At 41.6% G+C, this 10,859-nt stretch overlaps 1 protein-coding gene across 1 annotated transcript; it reads left to right on the top strand.

Moving 5' to 3' along the window:
- Positions 1-293: 293 nt before the first annotated feature.
- Positions 294-8,324, top strand: LOC111239029 (aquaporin-3-like). Its single transcript, XM_022768793.1, has 6 exons — positions 294-401; positions 2,060-2,186; positions 3,623-3,760; positions 5,364-5,482; positions 7,248-7,465; positions 8,138-8,324. Exons 1-6 carry the CDS (start codon positions 294-296, stop codon positions 8,322-8,324), a joined length of 897 nt encoding a protein of 298 aa, XP_022624514.1.
- Positions 8,325-10,859: the final 2,535 nt, after the last annotated feature.

Here is a 10,859-nt window from a genome sequence, read left to right as displayed (position 1 = left end):
CCAACAGAGGTTGGGAACCACTGTTCTGGAGCAAATGTGCAACTTCATAGCTTTATTTTCATATTTGGCAGTAGTGTGGAGAGATAAATGCTGAAAGTAAGTCAGATCAGAAGTTCAGAAGCCACAAAAACTGTGAGGAAGAGATGGGGCAGGCGGTCTGAAGGAGATCTTTTTTTTTCTCACTAAGGGAGGGATCCTCAGGAGACCCCTAAAAGCTGATGCACAGCCCCCTGACACACATTCGTTATTAGACCACAGAGCCTACCTCAAGATAATCTTATTATAACAGCATCATGGGGAAACAAAAAGACATTTTGGAGAAGCTGGCAGGGATCTTTCAGATCCGACATGTGCTCCTCCGCCAGGCCCTGGCTGAATGCCTGGGAACCCTCATTCTGGTGGTGAGTACAGAGTATGTTTGCATTAATCTTGCAGGATGCTGAGAGGATCAGGTTGTTGTTGTAAAACAGAGAAAAGGCCAAATTACTGAATGTTTATTATGCTCAGAATAAAGTAGTTAGAATTTAATGCAGAGGATTACCTTCTGATTATTCAGATTATCGTGTGCTACTGTTAAATAATTGGAATGTATGCTGTGCTAGTGGATTATTTAGTTAATGGAGGAAATTAAATATTAACTAATTATGTGAAATATTAATGAAAAGTGGGTTTTAGAAACCTGTATAATCTACACTTGAATCTACACTATGAGCTGTGATTGGCTCGTTCTTGGTAGCCTATCAATGAAAGTTATCTAATTCATATAGAACATACATACAATATGAAGCATATAGAGATATGATCAAAAGGAAATTGAAGTAGTGCTGTTGAATGTACCTGAGATAAATGAATTTATCCATCAATTAAAGATGGTAGATGGTGATCAATATAATTATTGTCTACGATTTATCAGCACATCATGATAAAACGGCTAACGAGATGCAAGAGGTCATTTTCCCCACCAAGAACATATTCTAAAGTCTTTTCTGTTCAACAAGAGTAAAGAGTAAAAGATCTTTTGAAAATGCCTCCAGGGATTCTGCATCCTCCTTGTCTAACATGTTTGTGTAGAGGAAGAGGTGAGGATGTTATCGTGTCTAGCAGAAGTTTTAGTCGTCTGATGACAAAGTAGGGAATAATTTGAGTTTTTTTGTAAGGTTCTCTGGGTCTCCTCTTTAAGACTGATTTGATGTTCAAAGGCTGCTTTTACATTATGCTAAAAGGTAAAGAAACTTTAACTGCTGCTCCCCTCACATTAAATTTCTGCTCTTGTAGATGAAACGCTGAATAATTTTAACTTTCTTCTTAAGAGCTTTAAAGCTGAAGCCTCCTCCATCAATTATCCCCTGCATTCATTTTCTCCTAAATTACACACAGAGAGCCCTATTGTTTTATATCCATATTCTAATGATAGACTTCATACAACGTCTGTAGTCCCCACTGAAACCTGTTTCCACACATGAGGAAGCCACAAGATTCTCTCAAAATATTTTTAGCCAGTGCAAAACAAGCTGGAATCCCTCTGTTTCTCATGGTGACCCACGGACAACAAAAATATCAGGAGAGGTCGCCGACGGTGAAGCGCCAGGCCATTTGTTGTGCAGCTCCCCGGGTGTGACTGATCTGTTAATTCCGCGATACCTTTTGCTCCGCTGGCGGCCGGGCCCCCTCGGCGGTCAGAGCCGGCCTGCCGTGGAGGAGGGCTCCGCGGGTGGAGTCAGATTGCTGTCTGCATCAATAGTCCCACGCAAAGCCCACCCATAACATACGCATGACCTCTGAGGTCACAGAGACACACCCTGGATAAGACAAAAAGCAAGACTCAGCTGGACACCTGACTCCAGGTCAGGCCACTGCAGGGCTTTATTATTCTCTTTGAAGTTTTTCTACCACTGTCTGTCCACAAAAATAACTTCATCTCCAGGTTGTTTCTTCAGTTGACAACATATTTCAAGTCTGTGGTTGGGGGATGTTCAAAAGGCAGATGTAAAAAAAGGTATATGTGGTCATTAAATGACTCCAGATTGTTTGTCTGAATTGATTTCTCTCTTCTATCCAGATGTTTGGTTGTGGTGCAGTAGCACAGCTGGTGCTAAGCCGAGGATCCCATGGCACATTCCTCTCTGTTAACTTTGCTTTTGGATTTGCTGCAACACTGGGCATCCTTGTGAGTGGACAGGTCTCAGGTGAGGATGTACGACTGTATCTCAGTTTTCTTAAAAAATCTTCTGTTCTCTTTAACAGCTAATAAAACAACCTGAACAGTTTTTTTTTTTGTACTAATTTTATAAGAATTGCATACAAACATGAAAATGTCACTGTGCATTTTACACAGCACTATCCCAAATCCATAGAGTGTACATAAAGGATGGACGTAGCCTTTGTGGCGTCACCCATAGGTTTCTTACAAGCGGGTTTGAAGCTCAGAGTGGGCTGCTCCGCCGTCCCCATCTTGGCAGTGCCTGATTCTGCCTAACTACTGGCTAATCCGGCTAATAAGGTGGGGCGTGTGTGAAGCCTTTGGTGCATGCCGGTTTATGACAAGCATACGCTAAAAGGCAGCCACACCCTCAACTATGTATAACTTTAATTTTAAGCCTTAATAAAATTCAAACGGGTTACACAAAAATTCACCCCCCGTACAATTGTCATGAAAGATGGAATTAGCTATAGAGACCAAAACTGGGGTTTTTTTTTTATACCAGGCTGTAAAGTTTTTGTCACAAAACATATCGGTTAACTTTGGAATAGAAAGGAAACTCTTATTTTACTCGAGATAATCACAGTCATTTGCATCACTGCCACTTAGTGTTTCCGAAAGCATTTTGACATCGGCTTTCATCAGCGAAACGAGGTGTCATTATGACTGATAGCTTGAACTAAAGGTAAACTGGCAGTTATCTGAAGTGCAGTATTTACCACCACCGTTGTGTTAGCCATGACGAATGACAGCTCGAGGCAGCGGGGATGCAGAGGAGGAAGCGATGGCCAAAAGAATGCAAAGTTGAAAGGAGACGCACACACACTCACAGCCACAGAAGGAGGGGACACTCACCCCTTAACTTGAAAACGACGTGGTCTGTAATTGAAAGGAAAGTGAGCGAGTCAATCCTCAATGCCGGTATCTTCTGTCAAAAGCAGCAATACTACAAAGGGTTCTGTAGTTCGCTCCTGCTCACTTCTTTATAATGAGGCTGTCCCCCCTCTAATACACATTGCAGCTGAGAAAATAAGCTCTTATAATTAGATAGCTCCTATCCTGACACGATTAAGGTATGAATGCAAGTGCGACACCCACATGAGTGTGCCATCAGAGCAGCTCTTTCCCCCTTCAAGGTTAGAAAAAAAGAATACTTTTCTGAATCTTTTCATCTTTCCAATTTAATTTGTGTCACAGAGACACTCCATCCTTATAGGACTTTACCGAGGCCGCAATTACTGAATAGCCTATATGGTACGCTCAGAACTCTGTCTACCTGAGAAAAAGGGGACCCTACTGTACGCGGTGGAGATAAAACAGCCTCCATCTGTTTGGTTTCTCACTGTGAATAAGACAGGATCTGATACATGTACATGTACAAAAAAAAGTACCATGGTTTCTATATTTTTTTCTCATCTTCAGGTGGTCATCTGAACCCGGCGGTCACTTTCACACTGTGCTTACTGGGGAGAGAGCCTTGGAGGAAGTTCCCGTTGTTCTTCTTCTTCCAGACGCTCGGGGCCTTCCTGGGTGCAGCGATCGTATTTGGCATGTATTCCGGTACGTGAAACTGAAGAGCTGTGTGCCTCTTGTCCTTAAACAAATCAAAATTGTTGTCAGGTGTCAGCGCGCTCAGTAGTTTCATGCGGGGTCGTGGGATGGGACAAAAGCTGGATGGACCCCCGGGGAGCCAGAATACAAAACTGAACTTTCAAGAATACAGTAGCTTGATGGTGACATTTAAAGATTTACTTCATGTTGTAACTTCCTGCTTGACAGTTTGAACAAAGCCAAATGGTTGTTTGCTCTGAGCAAACACATCAGGGAACAAAGGAGCAACTAAAAAAAAAAAACTTAAACTTAAACTTAAAAAAAACACCACAAGTCTCTGCTTTTTAGGAAGAGCAGAGGAACAAGACTGAGAGTCTACAGCCATGCTAACAGCTCCGTGAGACGCATATCACAGACATACATCCTCTGGATATTTGAAGATATAAGTTTATGACATGTATGAAACACATATAAATGTATATATGGTAAAATAAATACCTATATGATGAATTTTTATACAGTATATAATATAAACATTTACTGACAGGCTTTAGGGAAGGGTTCGGGATATATATTTATGTAACATATGTCTACAATGTGAGCACACATACATAAACATACATATTTGTACGGGCTAGACGTATGTCAATATATGAAATTGTTCAAATGTTTTTAATTTTATATGTAGATATATTACAGCAGTGCTCGCTGTAGCTGAATGCTAATAACAGGATGCTAACATGCTCACAATTACAATGCTAACATTTGAACAGATACACTGCGTATCGTGTTAAACATTTTAGTTCAGCGTGTTGCAGGGATTGACATGTGTCCATGAATGTCTGTACCAAGTTTCATGGCACCCGGTGATTCCGAGGACATTTCAATCAGAACAACAAAATGTCAACCTCATGGTGGCGCTAGAGGAAAAACAAAGGATCGTCGAAGTCATTAGGATGCATCATCTGGGAACCATGAATGTTTGTACAAAATTTTATGTCCTTCCATCCAACAGTTGTTGAGATATTTCAGTCTCAAAGAGGGAGACCGACCTACAGAGCCATCCCTACCACCGTGCAGCTAGCATGGCTTCAAATCGACTGTGGTTTGGATTTTATTCTGAAAAACAATAGTGGACGCCCATTGAGCTTATATAAGACTCCAGGTCCCATTTGCTTTTTTAGAAAGAGGAAAAAATACACTGTGAATCACATGACGACTGAAGAAAGTCGGGACTCATAGTGAAGCATATCTTTGGCTCTCTTTGGGGCATTGGGTTCATACATGAATTCATGGATTCCTGTTCGTATTGTGTCATGTGTGCAGTACTGTGCAGCTGTGTTATTTGTGTGACAAGCTAAGTATCACAGTTTGTACATGTTGTTTCGACCTCTGTATGCTGGAGCTGCCTGCATGCCTGTATAGCGATACCTCTCTATATGTTTGTGCATCCCTGGCTCCCATTCAGTGCTGACAGCAGCTATGTGACCGAGCAGAGAGGAAGAAGAAGAAACGGAAACAGCTAATTTATTACTGTTTGCAGTAGCTGTCAAAAATCAACTTTATTAAAAGTTAAAAATATTTCTTGATGATTTGCACAATGTTTCACCAGATGCATTATGGGACTTTGGCAAGGGGGAGTTGATTGTGGTGGGGAAGAATGCCACAGCTGGAATTTTTGCCACATATCCATCCAAACACCTCACCCTGCTTAATGGAGTCTTTGATCAGGTAACAATGGCTTGATTTTCTTTTTTAAGTATTTCACCTCTAAGAAGTGAAAATTTTTCTCTACACATCTAAAGCTTTCTGATTTCTTTAGACATCTAAACCTGAGCTTTAAACAAAAAAAGCAATCATAGACTTGAATTGATACTTGAGGTCACAATGGTGCACGTCAGGTTGAGCTGAACTGACTGCAGCACTGACTCAAGTAAAAGTTTAGTTTTCAAGCGGTGGATGAATGAAGAGCTTAGTCACGTCCTCTGAAGACAAAGTGCACTCAGACATCAGTGTGGAGGACTTTGCATTGCTTCACTCCTGGAGACCAAAGGTCTTATCAGTCAGAAGTACTCTGTGGAAAATCTGGCAATTCAGTAATGGTCTAATAGCCAATCACATCACTTCAGCTCCTCTCATCCTCTTTAACCTGTTAAAAGCAGCCGTTAAGTGTAATGAGCAGGTCAGTGCCACTATTCAAATGATCTCACTGTCTAAACTCTCAATCCCGTGGAGCAGCGTCATGAGCAGGAACAAAAAGGAAGTTCAATGGTGTGTCGGAAGATAACGGCATAATCCTGCTGCTGCTGCTGCTGCTGCTGCTGGCGACACGTATGTATCTCAGAGAGAACTTACGTTTCTCAGACAGGCGTGAGTGACATTTTTATTTCAGAGCGTGCGCCTCAGCCCACGAGGCAGGAAGTTGTTTGATAGGTGGTCTGAGCAGACAGAAGCAAATTGATATACCACATTGTCAGCATGTACTGTGAGGGGCCTTTTGCCTGTATTTGTTACCGGCGCTACACCTGAGGGAAATCTGGACCGGCGGCAAGTGGAACACAAGCTGAGGAATGCACCGTGAAGTCAACATACCAACTGTGTATGGGTAGAGAAAGCATCTTGCCCAGGCCAGAGCGTGTTAATTTCTGTACACAGTTTCATCTTAATACTAATTTACATCAAATAAAGAACACTTTAACCAAACTTACAAAAGAATATTAGAATAGTTTCAGTTTTCAACAGGATATCAAACCTCAAATTGTGATCTGACACCAACCGTTAGCAGGTATACATTAGCCGTGCTTAACGATCATCGGAAAATGATATAACATTATATTTCTGCCACACACTCACTTACTAAACAGCTTCTCTTCTCTTGACTGGTTTTGTTTTTCACTTTATCTTTGAGGAAAATTTCCAAGACCCCTGTTGTCACTGAAATGGGACTTCCTCTGTGCTGGTGTCGGCCATGCAGTCTCTCTCTTTTTGCAGCTCTGTTACATTATTTAGCAGTGCTGCCTCTGCTGGCTACTCGCTGCTGCAGCACTCGTACAGATCCTTGACATGTCGCAGCATGTGCAGTAATCTATAACATATCCATCCATATGCTGTGAAAGCTGACTGTTCGGCCGGGCTCTCCTTGAGCCGCCTCCGCTGTCCACTGACGCCGGGATACTTCAGTGGACAGTGGAAGTTATATGAAGTTCTACGTTGTCTAAGATGTTTCTCAGTCTTTCTCAGTCTCAGAGTCTGTCAACTGTTTTAGAATAAATCCACTCTGAATATCACAAATTAAAAGAAAAAAAGAAAAGGTGATTAAACCACACAGGAATCACAAGACAAATAAATGTGCAATATTGAGGTGTGTGTGAGTATTTAACATCTTTTGATTGCTCATGCAACAGCAGAACTATTTTGTGTCTGATGAAAGAAATTGAGGATCACATCGAACTATTTAAAGTATGAATCGATTCACTGCACCTGCTCTCTGTCCCAGATTATTGGAACAGCTGCATTGATCGTGTGCATCCTGGCCATAGTTGATCCACACAACAACCCAGTCCCTCGAGGTCTGGAGGCCTTCACTGTCGGCTTTGTGGTGTTGGTCATCGGCCTGTCAATGGGCTTCAACTCCGGGTATGCTGTCAACCCAGCCAGGGACCTGGGCCCGCGCATCTTCACGGCTCTTGCAGGCTGGGGTGGAGAGGTTTTCACGTGAGTAAAACAATATTCAAGTCTGTTAAGGGATGTAATAAAGATCGGATGTGATGATTTTAGCATTTACCACCTTTCACCTGTCAGTTACCAGAGCCGATAATTCAAATGTGCTCAAAGTGGAGGGAGTCTGGGTGGAGCAGAGGAGCTGGCTAACAGCAAGCCACCGTGGCTACGTTTGATTTTTGGGCTGAGACACATCGATGAAAATAACCAGAACTTTTCTTTATGCCACGAAAATCTGTTTTCTCACAATTCCCACCAAACACCACATAAGAAATTAGAAGTTTAGAAATTTTAAATAAAACCCAAAGCAAATATTTCTGTATTACAAAACAGAATTACACATTTAGATATATTTTTGTCCTTCACGAACACAGCTCCCTCCAGAGCCGCAGAAGACATTATTTAACTGTTTTTAAAGGCTGATTAGCCTTGAAATGTTTCTTTAAACATGTTAAACCATATCATGATTTACATATAAGTATGTTACCTGCATTACTGACATGACTCACATGCTTTCAGACCTACAACACTGCATCTTTGCCACTTCTGACACGCACACAAATACTTTATTTAAGTCTGTAGTCAGTAAAATACATTGAATAGAGATTCTGAAACAACACCTTGCACCTTGTTTTTTTTTTTTTTTCTTTAATTTTTCTCTTACAGTGCAAACACCTACTGGTTCTTCGTGCCCATCTGTGCCCCCTTCTTGGGCGCAGTGGTGGGTGTGCTGATGTACCAGCTAATGATTGGACGCCATTTAGAAGGAGAAGTGCAAGAGAAGCAGAAGGAAGAGGAGGAGGAGGAGGAAAGGTTCAAACTTTCCAACATGACAACCAATGAAGATGCATGAGCTCATGTCTTTTTTAACAACGATGTTGCAGTAGGTAACATTCCTGCCTAACACCTATATCTTTTAACACCTATATGCTGTTTCACATATCGCTTTAATTAACATCACCTTTTGGAAAACACACATCAGCGATCACAGAGGCATCTCTGATGGCACCTCGTCATAGGCAGGAACTGTTTCTGAGGAAATGATGGCACCTGCTTTTGAACTCATTTTCACTTAACTCTGGTGAGTTCTCTCATTTCTGCGTGAAGCACAAAACATTTTCTTTCATGTTGCATTTCTGACAAAAGAATATCAGCTCAGAGAGGAAAAAAAACCAAAACACAGCTAAACAAAAAGGTAGTTTAAGTTGAAGAGGCATTTGAAAGGGGGACTTGTTTATTTCTGTCTAAGGCGGAGGAATATTTCAAATCACCATCAAATCAAAAAGCATTCACACTCACTTTTATCCAGCCCAATTTCTTTCCATTTAAAAAGAAGCATGAATGCCACTTTGGCAGGGCTCCTCAGCCGGAAGCACACTTTTCTTCCTGCACACACCCAAATACAGACGCATGTTGTAAATCAATAAAAGCATTGTTAAAGACGCTGTCGATAATGTCTCTATAAAAACTCAGATATTTGTGTCACATTCTTCAAAGTGTTACAGCTTGTCTTCTTGTGTGCTCCCGTCACTTATAAACCCTGTTACAAGTGTTGCTTGGTGTTTGCCAAATTAAAAAAATGGTTTGTAAAAAATTAATGTCTGCAGAAGTGTCTAATACTGTGGCTTACAGAGAGCTTTGGCAATAATCACATGCATTTCTTTTTTATAGGGAAACTGTTGCACAAAATCTACACAGATTCAGCACTATGCATACGCTACACAGAATTAATGCAAGGTAAATACAGTATAATGATTTAACCATAGGTTATGTCCTGAATAAAAATAAATTTGTGCATCAAGCTTCATCAAGCTTAAAATCCCGCTCCTGAATTTTATTCCAGGACATTTTCAGATTCCCAGACCTGAAAGTGATGATTCAACAGTTCAGGAAAATATGCTTAGTCATTATTTTGCCGAGACTTAGGCGAAAAGATCAATACCACTCCCATATCTGTTCATTAAATATGAAGCTGGAGCCAGGGGACTGTTAGCTTAGCCTAGCAGTCAGACAGCAGGGGGGACAGCCCACCTACCAGAACCTGTCAAGCTCGTTCATTAACAATGGCGATCCTAGACGCTAGGGGGCTCCAAGAAAAGAAGCCCATTTGAGAAGACCCCATGCTACAATTTACAGATGTTCCCTGAATGCCTTACATGCATCTAATGGGTAGATGCTAGCTCTTACAGGGGTTTTGGGGGCAGCAGCAGTGCACTGTTTAATGTCTGTACAGGAGGTTTAAGGGGATTTATAGTTGTCATTACAAAATGTGCCAATATGAGGGGCCATGGGGGGGGGGGGGCTTTTCCCCTTGGGTCCCCAAGCATTTGCCTTGTTTGCGTCCCCTGACGATGCGCCTCTGCTCATTAACACGTTGCATGTCGTTTGTTTAATGCAAACAAAAACCGAAGAGCAGAAACGACAGGCTGTGTTTTGTTTGGTTTATGTGTCGGACCGTTTATAGCAGCGCAGTGACTTCCTTGTTGTCACATTGAGTTTGCCAGGCAGCAGAGACTAAACAAAGATTAAACACATGCAAACACAGAATTACTGGTAAATTGATTTCTTCAGTTTAGGACAGAGCTGGGTGTTTCCCCCCTGTTTCAAGTCTTTATGTTATGCTAAGCTAAGCTAAACTAAGCTAACCATCTCCTTGCTCCCAGCTTCGTATTTATCATACCTGCTCTACTGTCACCATTTCACCGCATCATGCCGTAAGTGTTACCGAGCGAACTTTTCATGATCTTCACTATGTGTGGAAAATATGTAAATTTCCAACTTTGGCGCCCCTCGGTGGCGACATCAAAGAGGACGCTGTGGCAGACGGCCTCGCCCCGCTCTCTCTCTCTCTCTTTCCCTCTGAGACACCCAGAATGAAAACAACACACCAGGACTTTCTTTTCATTTTACTACCTTCAGAAACTCTTTCTACAGACAAAGGCTTTAAAATAAAATCAATCTTTTTGATTTGGAACTTCAACAGTGCATACCTCTTCCAAACCCATTTGCTTCTCTAGTTTCCCAGCATGCTCCTTGCATGCTCTCTCTGGACCTAATTTAAAGATTGTTTCAGCTTGCAGATGGCATCTACTTACCTGTGTTTAATCATTTGTATCTTAAGGATCACTGTATCACCTCAATAAGACACGTCCTTGGAGAAAATGTTACAAAAACATGAAAAAGGTTGTTGCGTGTTCGAGTGAAAAAACCTTCAAGAATGTAGATTTATTGGTTTGGTTTGTGAGCAGTAGCTTTCCTTAGAGAATCACTGACATGCAAATAGTGACATTTGCTACATTACATCCTCCAAACTGTTAATATGCCCCTTCTGGTTTTTAGAGCCTCAGGTGGTTATCGCTGTTTGAGATTCGATCTTGGTTTGAAAGGG

The sequence above is a fragment of the Seriola dumerili genome, unplaced genomic scaffold, assembly GCF_002260705.1.
Source record: "Seriola dumerili isolate Sdu_G_001 unplaced genomic scaffold, Sdu_1.0 BDQW01001845.1, whole genome shotgun sequence".
NCBI classification, from domain to species: domain Eukaryota; kingdom Metazoa; phylum Chordata; class Actinopteri; order Carangiformes; family Carangidae; genus Seriola; species Seriola dumerili.
The sequence above is the reverse complement of the archived record's forward strand: the minus strand, read 5'-3'. Positions and strand labels throughout refer to the sequence as shown.